This window comes from Megalops cyprinoides, chromosome 14, assembly GCF_013368585.1.
Source record: "Megalops cyprinoides isolate fMegCyp1 chromosome 14, fMegCyp1.pri, whole genome shotgun sequence".
NCBI classification, from domain to species: Eukaryota; Metazoa; Chordata; class Actinopteri; order Elopiformes; family Megalopidae; genus Megalops; species Megalops cyprinoides.
The window spans coordinates 34,576,186-34,603,758 of NC_050596.1; the positions used below are offsets into that span (position 1 = coordinate 34,576,186).

The window sequence follows — 27,573 nt, forward strand, 5'->3', positions numbered from 1 at the left end:
GATCCTGGAAGAATGGCAGATTGCAGCCAATCACCTTCTCTGCAGAGCGGATGATATACTGCAGTCTGCCCTTGTCCTTGGCAGTGGCAGCAGCGTACCAGACGGTGATGGAGCAGGTAAGGATGGACTTGATGATGGCAGTGTAAAAGTACACCATCATTGTCCTTGGCAGGTTGAACTTCTTCAGCTGCCGTAGGAAGTACATCATCCTCTGTAGGGCTTTTTTTGATGAGGGAGCTGATGTTCAGCTCCCACTTGAGGTCCTGGGAGATGATGATGCCCAGGAAGCGGAAGGATTCCGCAGTGTTGACTGGGGAGTCATGCAAAGTGATAGGGGGGTGGAGCTGGGTAACGCCTGAAGTCCACTACCATCTCCACTGTCTTTACAGCGTTCAGCTCAAGATTGTTCTGGCTACACCAGGTCACCCGCTGATCAATTTCCCACCTGTAGATGGCCTCATCCCCACCAGAGAATCATAATCTACAATGGACTACCTCAAGATGCACAAGCTGAAGGTTTTGCCATGGCTCTCACAGTCCCCCGATCTAAACATCATCGAAAATCTGTGGATAGACCTCAAAAGAGCAGTGCATGCAAGACAGCCCAAGAATCTCACAGAACTAGAAGCCTTTTGCAAGGAAGAATGGGTGAAAATCCCCCAAACAAGAATTGAAAGACTCAAAAGCTAAAAAAAAAGTGTTTACAAGCTGTGATACTTGCCAAAGGGGTGTTACTAAGCACTGACCATGCAGGGTGCCCAAACTTTTGCTTTTTTGCTATTTTGTTATTTTGAAACTGTAAAAGATGGAAATAAAAAGTAATCTTGCTTAAAATGTTAAAGAAATGTGTCATCTTATAGATATATATATACAGCTAGTACAGTGGGGAGATACAACACACATATATTTATACTAAACATGTTCTTTCCAGTAGCACCAAAATGCTTACTACAGTGCAATGCTGAAACAGAGTCACTTGTCCACTGGTTACTAACAGCTGACCTGTGCCTTAGTGAATGCACTGTTTCGTTTGCAGGGTATTTCAGTTTGAATGACTGCAGTAAATCTCTCCTGAAGACAGGTCTGAGTCCACAGCCTCAAGGTGAGTCACTAGGAAAGGTGCGGTCAGGAGAACACACAGTCAAATACTCAGCATTCAAGAGTCAGAGTTGGGCAGGCCTGGGCATTGCATTCACATTTACACTGACTCTTACAGAGGATGTGCTAATCCAGAGTGACTTAAGTGCATTCAGAAGGGTTAGAAATGAATCATTACATGTTTGTAATTTAGCACTGTTGTTGGAATCATTGCCACAATAAGTGCTGTCATAAGGCATACAGCCATATACTACCATGGGCATTTTCAGGCACTGAGCTGTTCTGCAGCAGCAGCTTACACTGCCAGCACCACCCTCACCAGCACCTGTGAGGGGGACAGTCAATTTTCTGAGCAAAGATCTAGTCTTAATAGGTGGGTTTTTGCACCAGACAATGGACAGTTGCACATATCTGCTTAGCTCCTTTACATTATATTAGACTTGAATTCCAAGATGTGGCCTCTACCAATTATAATACTGCTCACTGCAATTACAGAGCGGCACTTCCTGCTTTCAGCACAGACAGCAACTGCATCCTCAACACACCACGCCCACGCCACCACTAGCTGAATCCAGCCTGTTCCCAGCTCACAGGCCCGCTAGCTACTGCTCACAGACACACAGCTGAATCCAGCCTGTTCCCAGCTCACAGGCCCGCTAGCTACTGCTCACAGACACACAGCTGAATCCAGCCTGTTCCCAGCTCACAGGCCCGCTAGCTACTGCTCACAGACACACAGCTGAATCCAGCCTGTTCCCAGCTCACAGGCCCGCTAGCTACTGCTCACAGACACACAGCTGTTGGGTGACTCGTCCTCCCTCTCCCAGCAGGCATGTTGTGAGTGAGAAGCAGGTTGCAGTCTCAGGTACACCCAGGTAAACTGTATGTCACCTCACAGAACACACTGGACACAGACACAAACACAAGCATGCACAAGTGTGCACACACACACACACACACACCCCCCAATACACACCCCCCCCCCCCACAAACTTAAACTTTACTAATGCTACCATGCTACCACAAATGCCAATATTAAGTCCCGAGCATTGCCACAGTTTTTTCTTTTCGTGTGTAAAATCTTTCCCTTTTCAGCTCTAATGTGATCCTCATTTTGCTTTCCTCCACCGTACTGAACACACTGACCCACAGAGGAGCTGAACACACTGACCCCCAGAGGAGCTGAACACACTGACCCCCAGAGGCGCTGAACACACTGACCCCCAGAAGAGCTGAACACACTGACCCCCAGAAGAGCTGAACACACTGACCCCCAGAGGAGCTGAACACACTGACCCCCAGAGGAGCTGAACACACTGACCCCCAGAGGAGCTGAACACACTGACCCCCAGAGGCGCTGAACACACTGACCCCCAGAAGAGCTGAACACACTGACCCCCAGAGGAGCTGAACACACTGACCCCCAGAAGAGCTGAACACACTGACCCCCAGAGGAGCTGAACACACTGACCCCCAGAGGAGCTGAACACACTGACCCCCAGAGGAGCTGAACACACTGACCCCCAGAAGAGCACCAAACAGTACCATATTCTCTGCACATTCACATGCTGGTATGACACTTTCAGATTTTATCCAAAGTCAGCACAAAAATCTAAAATAACAAATGGCTTCAATTCCACATAGTGGAAACAAATTTGGTACATAACTTGCCCCTGACATGTACAGTCCACCATTAAAGAAATTCAGGCCCACATAAAATTCACACTGACAATCCTGCAAAGCAGAGTAGTGGGATAGGAGAGACACAGAGAGAGAGGAAGCGCCCCTCTCACTGCTGAGGGGCAGGGAAACAGTGCCGCCATCAGGCACAACACAGCCGCACATCCACACCTCTCCTTACTACCATGAAGCATGGACACGTCTAATAAACGATGCAAGTACGTCCGGAAAAGTATGGAAACCTCCAGTGCAGTATGCCAAAGAAGAAAATGACACAGGCAGGAGACATAATGGTAATGACATCAAAATAATGTAGAACTGGTGCCTGAATGCTACTCTGTATACACAGCTATATGGGGATATGGCCTCCTCTGAGGTTAGACTGAAGGCCAAACACATGCCCCGCAGGGAGCATGTGAAAGTGAGCAGGGACCGCTTCTGCCTCTCTTACAGAGCCTCATGGTACAGCGAGCCAATCTCTCTGAGCCGGTTAAACAGCCCGTCCCTGACCATCCCATCAGCTCCCTGTCACGTGACTCGCAAGCAGCTAAAGTAGCATTATCTTCATCAGAGTTTAACGCCAGGTTCAGCTGCCTAAATCTGCCCAGGTCTGCAGATCCTCCAAACAGGAAGAGGGGGAGGGTGCATGCTGGGGAACAGCGCCCCTTGTGGCCTCAGTGAGGACAGAGCACTCAGAGTGCTGCACTGGCTGCTAACGGCTGTTTGTGGTGCGTGTGTCTTACCCCTGAGGGACGGATCGGTACAGCCGAACAGAACTAGAGCAAACAGAAATAAACTGGTAGCACTGGGCCAGCGGGGCCTTTTACTTTTAACACTTCAAACATTATTAAGAAGACTGGTGTAATACTGGCTGTTAAATAAATGAAACCACACTACTAAATGCCACTGAATACATCATAGAAACACTAAACAGACCCATACATAAGCACACACCTACTGAAAACTTCCACTGTTTCACACCTGAAAAGCCAATAGGCTCATATTATGTATTTCTATTAGTGTTAAGAGAATGCAGCAGGTATTCAGGAAAGGACAGTGTGTAAAACGTGAGCTCACTGCGCCTCCTGGATGTGTGCATGTGCTTAACAAAACAGTAAGAACGATGGGGGAGGGTCAGAGTCAGGGCACTGTGGACCAATCGGAGTGTGGAGAGGGAGCGGGGCAGGCCACTCCTCCAGCAGCTGTTCCAGGCCTCACGGTGTGCATTTAATCGCTGCTGGCCACCACAGCACTGGCGCGGGCCTCACCTTTAACACTGTCTCCCACCCCATCCTAATCTTAGGGTTAGCGTTAGGGCTCAGGCCTCACCTTTAACACTGTCTCCCACCCCATCCTAATCTTAGGGTTAGCGTTAGGGCTCAGGCCTCACCTTTAACACTGTCTCCCACCCCATCCTAATCTTAGGGTTAGCGTTAGGGCTCAGGCCTCACCTTTAACACCGTCTACCACTCCATCGTAATGTTAGGGTTAGGGTTAGGCCTAGGGCCTCACCTTTAACACTGTCTATAGTAGCATTAACAAGCACGCTGACCTACGGCATGTCACAGAAAGGTGACAGAGATCATCATCTTTAGGTGAACCTCACTCCAAACAGTAAATCAGATTCACAAATGGAACCTTGGAATGTACCTTGGAAGGCATATTTGTGGCTTATGCTACACAATCACATGGGAGGCCTGTCCTTGCTTTGCTGAAAGGGACTGTGGGTAGGGAAGAGGATGCTGCATCACCGACAGCTGCTGAGGAGACAGGGACAGCCGGAGTCTTTGGATTCATGAATAACACGACCACACACATACAATGCCACAAAAAAGATTATATTTGGTGGAGAAAGAAAAAAATATTGAGTTGAGGAACTTAAAATTGTTCTTCAGATGAATGTTCTTCAAAAAAGAAAGATATGGTGGATGGATGATCTTGGGAGCTCTATCATTCAATTACACACATCTGCTGTAGACTCTGACATCAAACCCAGCTTTGAAGTGTCTCATTTGATATGGCAACCATTTATCCCTCTATGGTTTCACCAGCTGGAAGGCAGGGCCCTCACTGCCAGCAACAGGAAACAGCACAGTCCTAACACAGAAAGTGACACAGTCACCACAGAGCACACTCTCCTCAATTAAAGCAGGGAAACTGATAATCTTAATATCCCAACTGCAGGATCCAATATGCTGACACGTCAACAGAGTATTATTAAGAGGAACGGCTTTAAGGTTTTGCCAGATAAGAATTTGTAGTTTCACATTCAAACAGAGATAACAACCAAAGCAAACAAGAGCAAATGTGACAGGCACACAGGGCCCACGGAGCAGAGGCAGCAGAGGGACAGAGAGCGTCCACAGAGACAGACAGAACGCAGCAGCACATCTGAATGCCAGCTGGCACAGCTGCCTAGCATGGGCACTCCCAGAGCTTGGCACAATCCTGGCATTTCTGTGTGAGGACTGGTGCTCATAGCCACAAACACAGGCAGCCTATCCTTCACTACAGTGCAGCCAGGAGCACACCGCAGGTGGACAGGGTGTGGCCACCTCTACCTGTCTGTCTGCACCACCTTAACTTCAACACTCTTACAGAGCACTTCCTGTGTCCCACAACCCTGAGCTTCAGACAAACCCACCATCCAGTAATGAGTGACTCACGGTGCCACCCACTGCCTGCCAGGGGAAATTATGACCTCATCTGTGTCACTCTCCCTTTCAACTCCCACCCAACCCCTCCACCCTTCCGTTATTGTGTCCTTCCCACACACAGTCTCTTTATGAGCACTGAAGGGAGGAAGGGAGGCATCTCCAGCATCTCCAGCATCTCTGCATCTCTGCATCTCCAGCATCTTTGCATCTCTGCATCTCCGGTATCTCTGCATCTCCAGCATCTCCAGCATCTCTGCATCTCTGCATCTCCGCATCTCCAGCATCTCCAGCATCTCTGCATCTCCGGCATCTCCGGCATCTCCAGCATCTCCAGCATCTCCAGCATCTCCAGCATCTCCTGCATCTCCTGCATCTCCTGCATCTCTGCATCTCCAGCATCTCCAGCATCTCCAGCATCTCTGCATCTCCAGCATCTCCAGCATCTCTGCATCTCCAGCATCTCAGCATCTCTGCATCTCCAGCATCTCCAGCATCTCCAGCATCTCCAGCATCTCAGCATCTCTGCATCTCTGCATCTCTGCATCTCCAGCATCTCTGCATCTCCAGCATCTCCAGCATCTCCAGCATCTCTGCATCTCTGCATCTCCAGCATCTCCAGCATCTCCTGCATCTCTGCATCTCCAGCATCTCCAGCATCTCTGCATCTCCAGCATCTCTGCATCTCTGCATCTCCAGCATCTCAGCATCTCTGCATCTCTGCATCTCCAGCATCTCAGCATCTCCTGCATCTCTGCATCTCCAGCATCTCCAGCATCTCCAGCATCTCCAGCATCTCTGCATCTCTGCATCTCCAGCATCTCCAGCATCTCAGCATCTCTGCATCTCCAGCATCTCTGCATCTCTGCATCTCTGCATCTCCAGCATCTCCAGCATCTCTGCATCTCTGCATCTCCAGCATCTCCAGCATCTCCAGCATCTCTGCATCTCTGCATCTCTGCATCTCTGCATCTCCAGCATCTCCAGCATCTCTGCATCTCTGCATCTCCAGCATCTCCAGCATCTCCAGCATCTCTGCATCTCTGCATCTCCAGCATCTCCAGCATCTCTGCATCTCCAGCATCTCCAGCATCTCTGCATCTCTGCATCTCCAGCATCTCCAGCATCTCCCCACAGGACACCAAAGTGCAGCAGGTATCAGAAGGGGTGGGGAACATGAGCTCTGTCATTTTGGTCAGATTTTTCCTGAGGATTTGTTCATTGCTGCGATCGCACCGTTGCTGACAAGAAGATTTGAATATTAGCGGCAATTTCCAGTACCCGCCTGGCTCTTTGGCGTCGCATGGTTGGTACCCCGTAGACCCGGGTTCAAGGCCGGGTGGGGTGACTGCTCTCGCCCTTCGCTACAATCCCTCTCAGAGAACCTCCCTGCGTGTTGCTGCCCACTGATGAGCATTAAACTCTGCCCTGTTAATGAGGAGAGGCTGCAGCAGGGCTCAGTGCTGCGGAGCTCAGACCCTGAGCAAGGCCAGCATGGCCTAAAACACCACATACTGCAGGGCCAGAGAGACTACAGCTACACAAATCCTTAGCAGAACAGAACATCTGATTATCTTTATATGCCTTATACAAGCCATTCACTTCTTTTAATTCAATAACTTTTTATACTGTTGGGATGTGATAAGTTCACAGCATAAAATTAGAACACTGTTAAACAGACGTGGTAACATCCATGAAATTTTCATTCTTACACCTTAACTACTTGTTATGTTACCATTTCATCTATAAAACCGAATATGAGAAAAATACAAGTGCATGCTGTGGGACATAAATAAGATTTTTTTGCAAGTCAATACTACAGTGAGGCTTGGTGATCAAGGAACTGCACTTATAAACAAAAGACTGTTACTCTGTAGCCTTCAGGGACAGTGTGGGAGAGAGGGACTGTGTCACAGAGGGACAGTGTGAGAGAGGGACTGTGTCACAGAGGGACAGTGTCACAGAGGGACTGTATCACAGAGGGACAGTGTCACAGAGGGACTGTATCACAGAGGGACAGTGTGAGAGAGGGACTGTGTCACAGAGGGACAGTGTCACAGAGGGACTGTATCACAGAGGGACAGTGTGAGAGAGGGACTGTGTCACAGAGGGACAGTGTCACAGAGGGACTGTATCACAGAGGGACAGTGTGAGAGAGGGACTGTGTCACAGAGGGACAGTGTCACAGAGGGACTGTATCACAGAGGGACAGTGTGAGAGAGGGACTGTGTCACAGAGGGACAGTGTCACAGAGGGACTGTATCACAGAGGGACAGTGTCACAGAGGGACTGTATCACAGAGGGACAGTGTGAGTGAGGGACTGTGTCACAGAGGGACTGTATCACAGAGGGACAGTGTGAGTGAGGGACTGTGTCACAGAGGCACAGCGTCACAGAGGGACAGTGTGAGAGAGGGACTGTGTCACAGAGGGACAGTGTGAGAGAGGGACTGTGTAACAGAGGGACAGTGTGAGAGAGGGACTGTGTAACAGAGGGACAGTGTGAGAGAGGGACTGCGTCACAGAGGGACTGTGTCACAGAGGAACAGTGTGAGAGAGGGACTGCGTCACAGAGGGACTGTGTCACAGAGGAACAGTGTCACAGAGAGACAGTGTAACAGAGGGACTGCGTCACAGAGGGACAGTGTCACAGAGGGACAGTGTGAGAGAGGGACTGTGTCACAGAGGGACAGTGTGAGAGAGGGACTGTGTCACAGAGGAACAGTGTCACAGAGAGACAGTGTGACAGAGGGACTGTGTCACAGAGGGACAGTGTGTGAGAGAGGGACTGTGTCACAGAGGGACAGTGTGAGAGAGGGACTGTGTCACAAAGGGACAGTGCGGGAGAGAGGGACTGTGTCACAGAGGGACAGTGTGAGTGAGGGACTGTGTCACAGAGGGACAGTGTGAGTGAGGGACTGTGTCACAGAGGGACAGCGTCACAGAGGGACAGTGTGAGAGAGGGACTGTGTCACAGAGGGACAGTGTGAGTGAGGGACTGTGTCACAGAGGGACAGTGTGAGTGAGGGACTGTGTCACAGAGGGACAGTGTGAGTGAGGGACTGTGTCACAGAGGGACAGTGTGAGAGAGGGACTGTGTCACAGAGGGACAGTGTGAGTGAGGGACTGTCACAGAGGGACAGCGTCACAGAGGGACAGTGTGAGAGAGGGACTGTGTCACAGAGGGACAGTGTGAGTGAGGGACTGTGTCACAGAGGGACAGTGTGAGTGAGGGACTGTGTCACAGAGGGACAGTGTGGGAGAGAGGGACTGTGTCACAGAGGGACAGTGTGAGAGAGGGACTGTGTCACAGAGGGACAGTGTGAGAGAGGGACTGTGTCACAGAGGGACAGTGTGGGAGAGAGGGACTGTGTCACAGAGGGACAGTGTGAGAGAGGGACTGTGTCACAGAGGGACAGCGTCACAGAGGGACAGTGTGAGAGAGGGACTGTGTCACAGAGGGACAGTGTGAGTGAGGGACTGTGTCACAGAGGGACAGTGTGAGTGAGGGACTGTGTCACAGAGGGACAGTGTCACAGAGGGACAGTGTGAGAGAGGGACTGTGTCACAGAGGGACAGTGTGAGAGAGGGACAGTGTCACAGAGGGACAGTGTCACAGAGGGACAGTGTGAGAGAGGGACTGTGTCACAGAGGGACTGTGTCACAGAGGGACAGTGTGAGAGAGGGACTGTGTCACAGAGGGACAGCGTCACAGAGGGACAGTGTGAGAGAGGGACTGTGTCACAGAGGGACAGTGTGAGTGAGGGACTGTGTCACAGAGGGACAGTGTCACAGAGGGACAGTGTGAGAGAGGGACAGTGTGTGAGAGAGGGACTGTGTCACAGAGGGACTGTGTGAGTGAGGGACTGTGTCACAGAGGGACAGTGTGAGTGAGGGACAGTGTGTGAGAGAGGGACTGTGTCACAGAGGGACTGTGTCACAGAGGGACAGTGTCACAGAGGAACAGGGACAATTGAAGAGTGTGCAGCAGAGCACAGGCTGAGACAGACACACAAACACACCAGCCTCACTACAGCGAACGAGTCACCTGTGTTTGTCTGTGGCAAAGTCGTGACCCTCCCCTTATTAATAACACAAGCACAGCGCATCTATCAGACTGTGTTCACACACTCGCTGCCTAACCCTCACCCTCACCTTAACCCTCACCCTACTACACTGTAGCCACAGCTGCAGATGCTCTGATGCAGTAAGTGAACAGTGTTGTAGTGTAGCTGTAATACACAGTTAGTGTGCATTAGCAAGCCAGGCCGAAAGCATTAATAACCACCCTTTATATTTTCTCTGAAAAACAACTCTTGCAGTTGCTGTTGCCCTTTGTATTCTAACTGTGCATAAAGCAGCCACACCTAAAGACATGTACTGACTGACTGCACAATGGTGAAGCGGAAATTGTTACAGGACTTCAACCCTAAGCATCTTCCCACTGAACATGGACCAATCATGATTAGAGATTCACTGTGCAATCTTATTATGCAACTCATGATATAATGACCATTATCCTATTATCATTATTGTCTGAGTAGGTATGCACTTCCACTGGATTGGCTGAGAGAGAAAAGGAGTTTGACACATGAGTTGACACAAAAGCAAATAAACTTTGGCTTCACAGCACACAATGGGGGTTATGTTCTGTTTTCTAGCTAACAGCTGTGTGACTGACAGGCCTAGCCCAGAGGATGCAGAAAGTGTTGAGAATGGAGAGTTCAGAGATCCATGCTGTTCACGTGCAGCTCTCACTCTTTCATTCTGATTAACTCAGAGCTGACACCTGCTTTAGGGCAAGAAACCCGATCTCCCTATCTCAAAAATATTATGACTCCCTTGCCTGTCTCAAAAAATTACTCAGATGGTTATAAAAGCAACAGGTAGCTGAACCTCAGTGTACGTTTGTGGTATGTCAAAAACCACAACAAACAACAGTGGCACAAGGCAAACCTCCCAGTCCAACACAGAAATTGAAGCTACTGACACTGTGGATCTCCTCTTGGGTCAGCTCAGAGGCGGGGGGGGGGGGGGGTGTCCTTGCATGTGTGGGGATTTGTGTGTGCGTGTGTGTGCATCTGTGGGGGGGTGTTCTGACCCATTCCCAATATTAATGGCATATTTGATAAAATACAAAATTCTACATGAATGCAAATGCCTCAGAACAACTTTCATCTGTGTTCAGCCCAGCCTCAGCCTCAGTCCAACGTTAGCCTAGCCTCAGCCCAGCTTTAGCCCAGCCTCAGCCCAGGCTTTAGCACAGCTTTAGCCTAGCCTCAGCCTCAGCCTCAATCCAGCTTTAGCCCAGCTTCAGCCTCAGCCTCAGCCCAGCTTTAGCCCAGCTTCAGCCTCAGCCTCAGCCCAGCTTTAGCCCAGCCTCAGCCTCAGCCTAGATTTAGCCCATCCTCAGTCCTGCTTTAGACCAGCCTCAGCCTCAGCCCAGCCTCAGCCTCAGTCCAGCTTTCGCACAGCTTTATCCCAGCCTCAGTCCAGCCTTAGCCCAGCCTCAGCCTCAGCCCAGCCTCAGCTTGACCTCACCAGGCTGCTACTTCTCTAGCTCATACAAAACTAATGGAGAATTCACAAGCAACACAACCTTTCCCATCTGCTCTCCTTCAGCACTCCTGTATTAGGACCTCTGGTGTCACAGAGGGATGAGTGGAAAAATGCATCAAGCAAAAGAAAAAAAAAGATGACTAGAGAAATGGTTTAAAATAAGTTTTGAACACATTGTTTACAAGCATATGCTGTAGCAAGTAAATGAAAATACAGCCATTCTAAAAATGTATCTTTAAAATTAGGCTTGAGACTATATATTCAGCCCAAGATACAATATGTTTAACAAAATCGGGTTCACAAGATGGAATTATCACAAAACAATATTCAAACAGATCATCTTATTAAATCATCTTCTTAAACAAGATTTAATAAGACGATTTGTTTTTATGATCTTTAATATTATCTTACTTCCTTTAGCAGTAAAGAGCAATGCATGACAGTACCATCGGTAGCTCTGTGTAAATCAAGTGTGCTCTCAGATGTCTCAGAGCACTGCAATTTGCCTGTTTTTTTACTTCTCTTTCAATTGTACTTATTGATAGTCTCTCAGTGTTCCAGCTCTATACATTCACCTCTTCAAAGACTACTATCTGGTTACCATGGCAAACAGAGGACTTCCTGAAATCAGTCACTGCAGGAAAACAAGCAGTTCTTCCTGGCCACTGACATCTCTTTTGACCATGTCAGACCTACACTCACCACCTAATGCATGGCTCTGCCCAGCTGTGGCTCGACCCAGTACTGTCTGGGATATTATCAGAGCAGGACAGAGGGCAGTAATGTGCAACAGCTGTCAGCAAGACAGAAGTGTTACAAGAGGCTTTTTGGTCAAATGCCACAAGGAACAATTAGCCATTTAGCTATCTACACATCTTAATTGCTCTGTAATATTTGTCTGTTCTTATCAAGAGCTCCCTCTTATCATGTTCTTTGAGCAATACAGGGATGTGACAGCTATAGCTGCCAGTAGCTGTCTACATTTAGATTTGACACTGAAAACACTGGCTCCTGTATACCACTTTAATGATGCATTTACTAAGCATAAATGTACATATATTTACAAGCATTTGCCCAAAGTTTACACTAGAACGTAGTTAATGTTGCTCATTTAACATGGATACATTTAACATGGATACACCTATGTTCTATTGTGCTGGAAGTCGCTCTGGATAAGAGCATCTGCTAAATGCATGTAATGTAATGTAATGTAATGTAACGGCCTGCCCACCCGCTTCCTGCAGACCAAGCACAGCAGAGCAGTACGGCAAGGTTTCACCAGCAGGGCAGGCGTACAATGGAGGGACAGCTGCAAGGTTTCAGCAGCAGGGCATGCATATCAGTGAGAGACAGCTGCAAGGTTTCACCAGCAGGGCAGGCATATCAGTGAGAGACAGCTGCATGGTTTCAGCAGCAGGGCAGGCGTACAATGGAGAGACAGCTGCAAGGTTTCACCAGCAGGGCAGGCGTACAATGGAGAGACAGCTGCAAGGTTTCACCAGCAGGGCAGGCATATCAGTGAGAGACAGCTGCAAGGTTTCAGCAGCAGGGCAGGCATATCAGTGAGAGACAGCTGCAAGGTTTCACCAGCAGGGCAGGCATATCAGAGACAAACAGAAATAGGCCATATGTACCAATGAAACCATGCAGTTGTCTCTCCATTGTATGCCTGTCCTGCTGATGAGACCATACAGCTGTCTGTCTCTGATATGTCCTTTATACAAATTTAACATTCTGTCTTAACAGAACACACTACCAGAAGCATCAAGTCATCTAAAAATGACATCAATGAAGAATTAAATCATTGCTCCTACCATCAAAATTCACAGATTTATGCTGCCATACTTGTGAAACACCCAAGGTTGTTAAACCAAAATGTTTTAAAAGGAAAAAGTGGAAAGAAGTCATACTTGACTCACATGATACAAAACAGAGCCACTTAATATGGGTCCATAAATGCCAAAGAAATGCGCTTCTACTGAAAACACTTTTTACACTAAATGACATTATCATAGGGTTACACACACCAGATCAGTTTGGTGCCAAAGCTTTATGCATCACAGCTACTATTTGCCTTTCCTGTTATACGTATTCAAGAGAATATAGACACACACATTCCAGTACATAAAGACAGGCCTTTAAACCCATGCCCATTCCACATGATCACTTAAATTAAAATGTGTGTTAAACAATAATGCTTTGCAGACCTTGCTGCTTACAGACACTGAGAAGCAACGCTATGCAATATATTTCAGCTGCGGAGAACACACAGGCTGGAATTACTTCAAACTGCTTGGACGTTTGTCCTGAACAATGAATAAGGAATTTAAGCAAGCCTGATTTTTTAACTCACTGCTGTCACTGAAATGAATTCAAAAGCATTGCATAATTAGTGAAAAAAATTACAGCTAAACGCATTCAGTTTTCAAAGTTAAGGGCAAAACGTATTGCAGTTACGGCTGTTTAGAACAGCTGTCATAGGCCCTGCTTTCTGGAGGGCCTTTTCCTCAGGACTACACTCCTACATCCTCTGAGGATGAACGTGTACATACCAATTAATACACTACACATTTTACACTGTTTTCAGTTTTCATCATTCTGACAACATTTCCTTTTTTAACCTAACCCAAACATTTCCAATTTTCTGAGAGGATGCCATCCTTAACTTTAAGGAAGCACACAAGCAGGAAGCACCAAAGCCCAGCTTCCTGTCAGTGTGAGATATGGAGCTGAACCATTAAGACAGTGTTTCTTATTTCTGACATGTCAGATATTCAAATGTCAGATTAAACAGCTGATTATTGTCCTCTAGGTAAAGATACAGGAGATATGTGTCCTGCCAAAGATATGGGTGCCCCCAAACACATGAATATCAGTTCCCACCCCTTCTATTACCATTACTATCAAAGGTATATCAGGGACCACAAAAAATATCAAAAAACATAAAAATGAATATCATATTGTAAACTAAAGCACTCAGAGCGTTAAGATGCACTTTCAAGGGACAACATCTGATAACAGGGAATGTGCACATCCACTCTGCGGTGTTCCTGGAGCAGGGTCCCGCACAGGTGACTCACCTGCACACACACAGGCTCACACACTCCCTGGAACCTGTGTGTGTAAACATGACTGCAGTGCAAAGGTGCTTCTGAGCCTGACTCCCCACCTCCTCACAGAAAGCTCACACGGGACAGCCCCAGGAATGAGACAAACCCACAGAGCAGCCAGATCACTTACAAATTCTTCCTGATAAAATGTTTTCCCTCTCTCATCTACAGTACCGGATCAGTAATCACTGTTTGGGAAAGAATGGGTGGGAAGGGTGGGATTATGTTCTGAAGGGAAGATGGGCTCCATTACAGATGCAGCCATTAAAACAACGGACTGAGATTGTGCACAGAATCAAATCTGAAAATTCATGTTTTTTCCTGTCATATTTTTCTGGTTGTGCTATTTCTGTATTTCAGTGAACACATACTGGGGCATGTCATTGTGCTGCTTGGCCTTGGTCAAAGACTCAGACAAACAAAAAGCAAAATCACAAAACTCTGGTGCCCACTCCAGGATCTCAGCAGATAATACCCTTCACTTGTGTCAGACTAAGCAGAAACTTAGTGTACTTCCAGTTATGACACTTTTCCACGCTTTAGTACTCCTGACAAATGCATTACAACTCTTAATTTGAGATATTTTATAAGGCAAGACTTTGATAATGTGTCATACAGAATTTAGATATTAATTTTGACAGTGTGCGTAGTGAAAATAAACATATTATCATACAGGAAATGAACATACACCCATCTGAGAATCCCCACATTCCTGCAGGAATTTTTCAGCAGTCTGAATAAAGTCTTTACTTCCAATTTCATTACATTTACAGCCTCTTCACTCTTGAAATGTCAATAGTTTAGAGTGGCTACATTATTTTAATATCCAACTTAAAGCTGCTGGAATCATTACAGATACAGTCCAAAACTCTTAAAGATAAATTATATATTCAACATTTAGATTTGAAGCATTTGTTTTTACAGTATTTTAACAAGGTGGTAATCCACATGTTGCAAAACTCTCCGTATGTCTTCAAACATGCCTAAATCCAGCCAACACACCCAATTTAGCCAGGCTCAGGGCTGCAGACGGAGTCTGTCCTCTGAGGAGGCGGGAGACACTCCAAGTGGATTCTAGCCTGATGACCAAGGGACTGAGAACCAATCAACTGTCAGCTATTTCACTCCATTGTGCACTGTCTCGCTCCAACTCGCAGCACTCTGAAAAACGGCAGTGTGACAGGGAGAGATGATCAGTTAGAGAGCAGGTCTGTTCCTCTCCCATGTTAGCATGAGGGCTTTCACTTCCACTCATTCTTGTGAGTGGATTTCTCACATATGTCTATGCTCCACGTTCAGTATTCACCCACTCACTGAGGGTTGTTCTCTGCTGCTGAAATGTCCACTGACTAAGAAAGGCACCCTTAGGAATGACACCACATCCATTCAGATAGTCTCTCTACACCTCATTTCTGTCATATTTACCTAAGAGAAACCCCACAGCATCCTTTCGATGCTATACTCTTACTTGTGTTCCAGTGACCCAAGCTCTCACCCGTGATAGCCTTTGCACAGCCAGTCAGCCACTGCACACATACACTCCTGACAGAAGATTCATTCAGCTTTTTACCACACCACACATCAACCCAACAGAACATTAACATGGGACCATACTGGGATATGGAGAAAAACAAACTACAGACAGCGTGAGATAAGATGTGAATCTAATCTAAATCAATATTCATTATTACAGGCAGACATTAGTTACAGTTTGGTCTGACTCCTGTTGTTTACCCTAAACTTTGAGCAAATGTAACTTTTTTAACGTAGATGACCTTACGTTTAGTGATTGCATGTAATGAGAAATGCATCTTATGAATAACAGGAAATATGCTTAATTATTCAAGGCTGAAGAAAAACTCCAATGTGATTTGACTGAACTCAAGGCATCTTTTTTTTAGATTTGTTTCTAAACAAAGGGACACCTTCAACAAATGTAAAACAAAATGACACATGCAACCAAGATAAGCCTCTCCCGACACCCTACTTTCCATCATAGGAAGCCCAAAGCTTGTTTCTGTGCTCCCAACACAACACAGAGGGTACTTATACAAGAGCCTGCCAGTGCTCTCACTCCTCTCCTTCAAGAGAGGCTCTGCTCACTCTTCACTGCTCATTTCCCCCTTCACAGCAGACACAGGTGCACTCTCACCTGCACAGCAGATACAGGTGCACTCTCACCTGCACAGCACCCGGCACCTCCATCTCTGCCACCAACAGCAATCTGCACTCATCTGTACGTCTCCTCCCCTCTCTCACTCCAAACACGGCCCATAACATAAAATGCCACTGTTTCACCTGAAAAGAAACTTTTAAAATGTGGTTTCATTCAAACATTTCACTCAATGAGAAATGGACAACTTGAATCCATCATAAATCTGACACAATTTTTGTTTAAATCATCACCAGTACCCAGTGTGGTACACTTCTTCACTAAAGGAAATGGAGGATTTTAAGAGGGAAAAGGACCGAGGGATGGATGGAGTAATGAAGATGACAGAGCTGTATCAGTGACACACCCCACAGAGATCTGACCAAAAGCAATCTGCTACTGCTATAGTGCTTACTGCACACTGTCAGTGAACACATGTAGCTGGACCTGCACCCTGTGTGGGACTGAGCTTTTTATTATTAACCATCCCCAGCAAAAGCACATCTAACTGATACATGAGCTCATTTATGTGAATTTAGAAATTAATATACATACATAATTGTAGATATACCACATAACAGAGAACATGTTGTATAGATATTTACTTACTACACATTTTTGGTAATAAAACATCTATGTTCAGCAGGTTTACTAGGATCAGTAGGCAAGGGTTTGACTGGACATGTTTGAGAGTACATTTTCTGATACAGAAATCAATAAAATCTACCATTCAAACTTTTGTTTATTTTCAGACTTGAACATACATTCATTGGACTTCAGCTGGAATACAAATATTTTCCTTGCAATCAGCAGTGCACTGAGGTACAGTATACAATGCACTTCTGGACAGACAAATATTCAACAATTCCAGCAATTATCACTATATTTCAGTTGCTTTAAATAGATTTTTTTTATTTAAAAACCGTTTGGAAGAAGATTCACAATATAGTCTAAACAAAGTTATTGTTAACAACTGCAATATTTTCTTAAATATGATTATGATATTTTTATACTGAGACTAATATGTATTTTATCCATTTCAAAATTCATATATTACTTATACCTACCAAATGCTCCAATGAAAACATTCAATTCAATTGAATGATTCAATTCTAATCAACTGAAAATTAGACAACAGAAGTAGTCAAACAACAAATATTTATAAAAGCTTATTTATTTATGAAAAATATTAAAACCACAAATACTAACAACACACCAAATCATCAATACCGATACAATCTTTTCTTCAATATGTAGTTAAGGTCAGCAATAATTACAGAAAGAAAATATTAACATATGCTGATAAATTGATTTTTAGTGTCAGAAATGTAATAACAAATAAATTTTTAAATGTTGAGAAAGCTTAACTAAATAAAACAGACTGTACACAAGTTATAAATCAATATTCCATCTAACTTGTAAAAATGAAAATCAATTTAGATAGACTGTATTATCAAATTTAAAAAAATGAATTTTAATGATGCTATTTAAGGATGTACTAATGAATGCTTTAAAAGCTTCAGCATTCTCATAAAATTGTTTACAAATTATTTGTAACATATTTTTTTCTGACATTAAACATTTTTAAACAGCTCAATGCATTCACAGCTCATGCCTGATACAAATACATGCAATCTATCAAATGACAATCAGTTACTCCTAATAATATAATTCACAGACATTTTACTTATCACAAAGAAAAATCAAAGTACAAATGACAAACTAACAATGTTTCATTATCTTACATTTTATTATATTTTAATATTTTAAATGTTTTTTATTATATTTTAATCAAGCAAATCATTCTTATCTGCTAAAGACTTCTGAGCACTGATTGTAGCACAGCCTACATGAGTTAAAATAGATTTTGCACAACAATCTCTGAAGAATGAATGAATATAAAATATTTCTACACATACTACACACACCGTATAAAGTGTACAAATCTACAATTTATGTTTAAACATGTTTCAAACATAAAGGTTTATCAAATACATAAGTTCCTAAATAAGAACAAATGCAGCTGATGACAATGCTAGTGCTGTCCTGGGCTGTGGTTCCGCCGCATTCAGGCAGAAGAGAACACCATACACAAACTGACAGCTTTTCCACACTGGAGAGGACACTCCACTCACTGCTGCTTCAGCAGTCCCACCTACTGCGGTCTTCACCCCACGTTCTTACACACATCACATTCAGAACTAAAACAGAGTCAGACTCCCCCCACAAGCACACTGGAGAAGAGGGACCACACGAATTCCAAAGACCAGCCAGGGTAGATCTCAGAGGGAAGTCCAACAACTCATGCAGACATACTGACGTATACTGACTGCTGTAGCGTAAGCATGCTACTGTACATTCTGGGTAAAGCAGAGGAGGTCCACAGCAAAGGTGGATTTGATAAGTATGGACAAAAGACTTGAAACAGTAATTGAAGTATGGGGAGTTCAACTGTAAAGAAACTATACAATCTTTGTAACAGTATATCAGTTTTTAAATGCTGAAAAGGTTTCTCATGTGATTAAGCTAAATTGAAGTTCATTTTTAAAACAGTAGATCAATGATATCAATTTGACACACACAACAAGCAAACAAACAAACAAAAATAATAAAATATTTCAATAATTTCAATGTATCTGTCAGGTCCAGAGCTCCATGTCTGGTGAAAGTCAATTCTCCTTCATCATGATTCACAAACACTTGTCTCACTTTTTAAAATAATCATAAGAATAATTATACTTGGTAACACAATCAAAGGCATGAAGAGGTGTCACAGCTGTGTGGACACAGGAACTTCACCAAACTAACAAAGTAAGATGGAGCAGCCTCCATGGGTCCTTCCTGTTTTCAAATACTCTGGGGCTATTTTATTGAATGTACGTGTTGATACACCTCAACAAACCATATTCAACAGTTAACATCTCAATGGTTTCATATTTGAGACAAAACACTCCAATCAATTCAGAACTACACTATCTACTGCAAGCAGCACTTTAGTGTGATTTCAGCATTTTTTTTTTCAGTTTGTAGATGTTTCTAATCAATGATTAGTGTAAGGGTGCTACTTTAGAGTTCATTCAGGCCATAGCGAAATCATACATTTGACTTACTATTATTCAAATTATAGGAATGTAATTTTTTGTTTAATATATAGAATATTATTCAAACATCATCTATGTCCTATATGATGATATTAATAGGCACATTTCTCTATAAATAAGTGTGTAATTCAATTAAATCATAAAACTGTTTGGCCTTAACTCTGTAACAGTGACATCTTTTCATAGCTAATAAAAATTCCCCCGTTTGATTTTAAGCTGAAAAAAATACAATGTGCAGTGAAATAAACAGAATAATGTCACCCGCTTTGGATGGAGAGAAATTGCCTTGGCCCTGCATCAGCACAGTAATATTTAATTACTCCCGTACTAATGTAAAGAAACATCCTCAAAAACAGAAATCACACAAATTCTAAGTGTATATGCTTCTATGCATCTTTATTTTAAACCACTGAGACTTATGTTTAACTCAATTCATAATAAGTGCAATACTTTGCACTTATATTTCTCTGATCTGGGATCAGTACAAGCTCTGTAAAAACACACCTCGTCCCTACACACCCCTCACCTGGTGATCTGTGCTGACACAGCAACACTCTGCAGATGTTATTGTTTGTTTTCATTTTTTAAACAAGTGTATTTGCGTAAACATGAAACTGACCAAAGAAGAAATATGGTTGTTGAAAACAGACAGGTAGCACAATGTACATACTACTTACATGATCGGTGTTTTCAGCAGCCTTAATGATTTACAAGTTGGATTTTATTCAAGAAAAAATGACTTTATGGACTAGGCAAATTGCTGAGAAAGGATAACCTGTAAATACAGTGGTTTTCAAAGTCAGTTGATTCTAAGAATATTTTGTTGATGGGAGCCACACTTTGTAATAGTGTTTAAGTTAGATAAAATACTTAATTATGTTAGTAACATTTCTCATTAAAATGAATTAACATGAGTATTCTGCCAACAGTGTTCAACTTGACATAAATACAACACAACATATTTAAAACTGTTTTAAAACATATTCTATTTGATGGTGCCTTGGAAGCATTTTTAAGTGTACTGTAGCATATTTTTATTTCTTGTTAGAACTACTAAGTCTCCAAAAAACCTTACTGAAAGTCACATTTCATCACCAAAAACTCACTCTTGACAGATAATATGAAGGTAGTTTTTTTAATCTTTCACTGCAATTCTGGACTATTCTGAAACTAATTCCATACATAGAGTTCATATATTCAAAATGCACATCAATTTAAAAACAATCAATTCAGAAACTACAAGTGACTTTCCAAGTAATAAACTGCCCAGTATATACCATTTTGACCAGCTCCACACGTCAGTCTTAAAAACATTGTTTCAGAAGCACACCTACAGACTTTCCACAATTTTTTTTTCAATAGTCCTGTAGAGAATGTGTGCTCATGGTGTGTAAAGGCAGGTCCATTACAATAAATAACTGGTTAAGACACACAGCTGATTTTTATGTAATGATGAAAAGAAATATCAGTAAATTATCATGAGAGATGACTTATGTAGTGATTAAGATAAGCAGATATAACACCGTATACACTGCCAGTAACTCCCCTGACTCTGCACATGCTTATGTACAAAATGTGGTCTTTTCACAGTGTTTACCCAGGGAAGCCATTTCAGCACATGAGGATGAACTTACTAGCAATAAATTGTACCTTTATGTATGAATTTCTACACAAAGACAAAATTTATTTTTAAAGCATAAATTCCAAACTACATTTATGTTGTCTCAATCTTATCCTTTTTCATTCATTTTTATTGGTTTTAGAATATATCTATCAAATGGTAAACTCATATAGACTATTAACAATCATGACACTGTATTATAACTTTGTATGTCAAAATACCCTATGTTGTCCATCCATTACATATGTACTATAATTTCAGTACACAGCACAAGTCATCGCTTTACATAAAAATACAAAAAGGTGAATGTCTCCAGTAAATTAATAATATCGTTAATTTTACAGTGAAAACACATATTTAAAAATGTTCTTGTCTTATGTCTATTGATTTTTAAAAGAACAAATAATTTATACCAATGGTTTAAATAAGTTCTTAATAACGCTTACTCATAATGAAGCAAACAATTATACCTAACATACAAACTACGTACGTCTTCTCAACCAAGGAAAATCATAACGTAAATCTCTTCCACTGTACTGTCTCCCACTGCTGTTTACGTAAGCTTTCAAAAGTTATGGTTATTTTAAACTAACTGGAGTCGGAGCAACCTAAGTCAGTGGTATGGATCACACGTTACACAAGAGCGAAGCCCAAACCCGCTCTAAGAATATCCCGCTAATGCAGCAGGCCTGCGTCTGCACACGGCTGCACGCTGCCATGATCTCCGCAATGTGGCTCTAGCCATCGTACTGCATTACAGCGCACACTCTGTACATACAGGGCGGACCCTCACCGCCAGTTTTCACGGTTACGCCTGTTCGCTATGGGTACAACTCCAAGTGGAGAATATTTTACACTTTAGACAGTGGTTTCCTTTTAAAGGGGATTTTGTTGTTTGGTCAGACCCCCTTTGGTATATGCTACCGTCAACCGTATTACATGCCACTAAATTTTATATAGCATGAATATAGTTTCCACGAACGCATTGTTACGTTGGCGATATTGTAAATCTGAGACCTTTGTGTCCGTGTAACGCTCAACACTGCACCATGTGGGAAACGCAGCAGCACGCTGCACACGTCACGTGCAGTGGGCAAGAGCCTGTGAGGTCACACTGCAGCCGTTCTGCTATCCCTGCGTGCACCATTTGCTATTAAAATGTCATACTTGTCGAAATACTACCTAAGAAAATGCACAGGTGAACAATTTACATTATATACATTAACTGTTTAAAGCTATGCTGATCTTGATTTATACAGAGAACTCATTCATACATTACAACAATTAAAATTAACTGAACACGTTGCGACAAATAGTTGTGCTCCAGTTGTAGGCTATAGTCTACTATAAGCCCCGAGTATTTTACTACGAAACAAATGAAATAAAAGGTAATATAATCAACGCCACTAAAAATTCCTCTTCACACCCCTGATTTCACACCCAAGATAATTTGCAATTCCAGTGTTAAATGGATTTATTACCCGACTGCCCTGTAAATTGTCTATTTTTTTTATTTTAAAAAAAAATTACAAACTGGCCTGTTATGCCACGTAAAAATCTGCAACCTTCTGAGAAGAGCACAAAGCTGAAACATTATATATATATATATATATATATATATATATATATATATATATATATATATATATATATATATATATATATATATATATATAATACATAGTCTCTATAAACACACACAGTCTCTAAAAGGATAATATGGAATTCAACTAATCCATTGGGAACTGTCGGACGAACATGTGAATACTGCCAAAAATCGAAGTGAAGAAAATCACTGACGTCAAACAATAAGAATACTATTTCTGCTGGTATAAAAATATCAAATATAGTCATTTAAACGAGCATACATACTTCATTTAGAGCCACTATATATTTTACAGACAGAAAGTAGCAACAAACAGGCCCATGCTCAAGGCGTTCAAACAGGAAGTATATCGTAAGGGTTGTTTCGCTACTGTTTCAAGGAATTATTGACAGCTTTTTATAACATTGACTAAACCATACAAATACCAGGGCATACAAACGAGTTATTTTCAACTTTACGGGAAAAGACTAATTAGGAAACTATGACCGTGTGTAAACAACACTTCACTGTTACATAATGAAAAGATTATCAACAAAACAACAAAAATATGCCGAACACACACCATCTTACTCCTGCTGTACGCGTCCGTGGAGTGGAGCAAAATCAGAGGAGTGAGCCACAGAAAAACACAATAAAACAGAATTACCTTAGTTTTTTTGGAACTGAGTAGTCTACCTCAATCACCTTCCCGTGTAATTCAACTTTTCCTGTGAAGGGGAGAAAATAAGCATGCGATAACGCTATCAAAGTGTGGTAAATGTTACATTCACTGCGTGGTAAAGAGACGGATCGATATGATTATAGCATCTCCATACAGCATCTGCAGTACTTTACTGTTTATTGACCAGTGTCCTTTTAACCATCGAATTAAACACTGAGCTACATAAACAAACTTGCAATGAAGAACGCAAAAAGGGTTTGAATATTAAAATCAAAGGAAGATAAGGCCTTTACATGGTTTTCCAAAGCCTATAGGAAAACAATTGTTAACAGTTAGTGTAGTTAACGAAATTTCGCAAATTACATTATAGAAAATCGGCGCCAAAAGAGCTTGACGAGCTGATATTTAAAAACTCACAATGAGGGCCGGGCAGCCATGCTTTCCACTCCCACCAACCACTTAGTTGTGTGGAAAGGTTTTTTTTTTTTTTTTTTTACAAAAAAATAATGTGAGATGAAAAAGGTAAGACTTCCCAGGAGGACTCTCCTCTTTTTATCTCACATGCTCATTTTCCCTGCCTGTTGATAATACTGCACTTGCACATTTCTGCGTGCGAGGGGCTAAAACGCAATTTCCCTTTTCGGGGCGATTGTGCAGAAGTGGCCTGGCGCAGCTCGGAATTGGAGTCTCACCTCGTCCCCCCAGCTACCTGTTTATTCGCACTTTCCTCCGGACCCCCATCACCTACCTACAGGACACCTCGTAAAAAGCTAGACAGGCATCGTAGGAACAAGGATTTGAACCATTATTTCTGGTTACTTTTGTCGGATCTTTTCAATAAAATCAAGACAAAAAATAACTGAAAAATAATTATGCCTTCCCGAGCATCAGACCATCCCATATATTTCTATGGGTGCCCATTAAGTTGCACCTCTCTACAGACCAAAATAACTTAACATCTTTAGGCTTCCTGCAGTTAACTACACGGCAGCGAGTACACTTTTATTACATTGTGATGGAATACACCGGTACGTGGCCACGGTCTTTTATTTGCTCCATTAATGAGGACCGTGAGGGAGTTCGCCAGCCACTATCTCAAAGCGGGCACTGATGTAACACTGCGCGTACGTCCCGGGCTCAATCCTACTAAGATCTCCGCTAACGTTAGCTACTTCTTTCCTTCTTTTCCAAGAATGGCTTTGACGATTTCATCTCACGAGACCAAATGGTATCTACCACCACTGTCTGATGTCTGAAGTTTAAGATGTACTTACCTGACAAAGTCTCAATTGCTTTTATGGCCCAGTTTTGGTCGGGGAAATCCACGAAGGCATAGCCGGATTTGAGCAGAACCTGGTCGGTCAGGGGAAGCTTCCTCTCGCCAAAGAGCTGCTTCAAGTCCTCGACGGTGACTGAAGGGCTCAGATTCCCGATGTACAGTTTGTTCATGATCCAAAACGAAATCCCAATGTGCACATAAAATTGGGATTTAGAATCCAGAAGAACAAAAATAAAATAAAAAATAAAAAAATAATTAAAATTAAATTAAAAATAAAACAGAAAAACGTGCAAAAAAGCAGCACTCACCCCCCAAATCCAGTCGACCCCCAGCTCCAACTGCGCTCTTGGTCAAACACTTTTGACTGGGGTGGAAAAAAAGTGTCGTTGCGACGCTACTCTACAGCCTACAAGCACCGCCTCTAAATAAAACCTGCCTTAGAAATGTCAGAAAATGTGTTTGCAAGCAGAACGTGTTTGCGAACGACAGCATCAGTGCTCTAAACCAACTGACATGCAGGTGCCAAGTGGCACGAAGATCACCCGCCGGGTAAATGAATTGAGTGCGCGGTGTGGGTCAGCGAGGTCGCTCATTCAGATCCTTAAGTGTACCAGTACTGTGGTGCTAACGGGAGACTATCTGAAAGAAAAATGTTACATATGTCTAAACGCATGGTGAATACCCTAACGTTACTTGGTAAAGGAAGAGGAAAACACACGGATGCCTCCCTGTCCTGTGAAAGGTGCGTACAATGATTTGTGAATATTTCCTGTGTATAAACAGGTTATTTCTGTAGACGAAAAATAAAATGTGCTATCCAGTTACATTTATCTTAACAATTGCTAGTACTTGCCATTGACAGCCTACACACTAAACAAGCAGTGTGTTGCATTTCTCTTTGTTCACAGCGCGCACTCGTCTGTGATTGGTGCAGTTGTGTCACATGGGGAATCTCGCCCCTAAAAGCGGAGAGTGCGGGGTGTGTGCGTGGAGATACGAAACACGCCCGAGTTCCGAGCGCAGGAGCGACTCCGTCGCTGATGGCCTCTGTAGTCATTGTGCGGTACGCGTCGGTCGCTGCGCGTTTCCGTGCTTTTCAACACTGGTTTGACTGAAACGGAAAGACTTTTTGACTTTAAATGCACTACCTACCGCTGACATCACCAGGCCGAATGCGGCCGAAAAGGGGGGGCGCTCTTGGGTGGTAGAGTAACGAACACGCCCCCAAATATGGCAGGGTAACTGACAAGCCCTGGAAGGGCCGAAGCCCTGTTTCCAACATCGTTCATAAATTGGAAAAAATAGCGACACTTTATTATACGCCACTGTTAGAATTCGCTTTTCAAAACTTATGTCCGATTTCCGGTATCGCTGCTTGCAGCTGGCGTATGGCACTGATTCACAGTCGCGCAACTTTATGTCGCGTGCACTAAATATTGTTCGCCTGTTTCCGACAACGCTGAAGCAGTTATAAACCGAGACACTCTATTATGTGAACCAATAAAGGTTATTTCAGATGATGGGGTACCTGGTAATGGTAGGGCTCCCAGGAGAGTATGATTAAACTCGTCTTTTTACAAGGCTTTTGCTGCTTTGCAAGTGAAAGATGAAATGTGTGCACATTTAAGTAACATCAGTAGATGGAGGTCTTGGTGGGCAAAACATCAAAAAACATCCTTCATAAAAATACCATGGCCTCATTATAGCCATAAATTAGGATCTGGAACACTGGTCTTTTTGAGAGTGGTCTTTATTGTGATTATTTTACACTAATCTCTTTTATTCACTGTTACACAATGTATTATTACATTACATGCGTTTAGTAGACACTCCTATCCAGGAGAGAAAAGAGAAAAAGAAGTATATCCATTCAAGTTAAACAAGCAACAGTGTCAGACCAGACTAACAACACTCCCAGACCAGTGTGAACATAACTTGTGGTAGAGCTTGAATAGCGTTAACTTGTGCAACCTGACTAGGCAACAAAAGGCTATGATACATCGGTTGCTAAAATACAGCATCCAAAATATATCACAACACTATACGTAAAATAAATATCAAGTACTGATGTTTACACAATACACAGATTCTACCTCTCACTCTTAGTCGATAGCATTCATAGATTTTGACTTTCAGCCTCTTGAAAAATGTAAAAATGGTGGCATCCCACCAGTGAAGCAGCTGTGTCTCTACCTGCAGTGGTACTCTGTGGCGGATATGTGGCATCATGCACTAATTAGGTACTAGTAAATATTGTGTGATAGCGTGTCTTGGGTCGTAATTCCTGTACCAAAGCAAAAAGACAAGGTATATGCTATCCTACACACAGTAGTATAGAATACAAACAACTTTGCTAAACCTTACTCTGTTAGCACTTACAGTACAAGCACCAGCTCACATTCACTCCCTCCCCGCTGTCACATGGTTAAAGGTCCATGCAGGCGGGCAGCTTACCCAAAGCCCACACTGCTGCTGTACTCCAGCAGGCCGCTGCGCTGTCTTACTACCAGGTGCCTAGACATCCAGAGCAATAAAAGTACAAGTGGACCACACCTGCAAACATTTGACACCAGATCATAAACATGAGACATTTTAAGGGCAAAATGTACATCATCTAATGTGCTCACTATAGTGCACCATACACTCTTCAGTCACAGTGGCTCTCTCAGCCTGTGTGATGTCAGATCACTGGAACCTTCTCATTGGCTTAGAGCCGTATCAACTTTTTAGGCAGCTTCCGTCACAAGCCTTCTCTCTGCTACTCCCACACTTCATTCTCCTCTGTAACTGCAGTCCTTTATTAGACAGGTTACAGAGACTGTGTCCCCTACAACAGCCCACCTCCACTGTACTGATATTCCTGTGACCGCAGTGACCCCGTCAGTCTACAGCCTTACCTGCACTCCCATCATGGACCTGCCCCAGGTGCAGCTGAGCAAAGCCGCAGGATATCTAGAGATGCTGTATGAATGCTGTAGAAATGTAAAGACTGAAAGATGTTGCCGTCTCAAGGTGCCACCTCCACAGCGTCTCCTACTGTCAGAGGGTTCCAT

At 43.3% G+C, this 27,573-nt stretch overlaps 1 protein-coding gene across 1 annotated transcript in view; it reads right to left on the bottom strand.

The window, feature by feature from the left end:
* The window catches only part of LOC118788880 (insulin-like growth factor 2 mRNA-binding protein 2), a 45,593-nt gene extending 20,730 nt beyond the window's left edge, over positions 1–24,863 (bottom strand). Inside the window, exons 1-2 of the mRNA XM_036545060.1 lie at positions 24,516–24,863; positions 23,227–23,287 (exon numbers count right to left, since the gene is read on the bottom strand). Of these exons, the coding sequence (XP_036400953.1) occupies positions 23,227–23,287; positions 24,516–24,690 (236 nt within the window). The 5' untranslated portion in view covers positions 24,691–24,863. The remainder of the gene's footprint in view (positions 1–23,226; positions 23,288–24,515) is intronic.
* Positions 24,864–27,573: the final 2,710 nt, after the last annotated feature.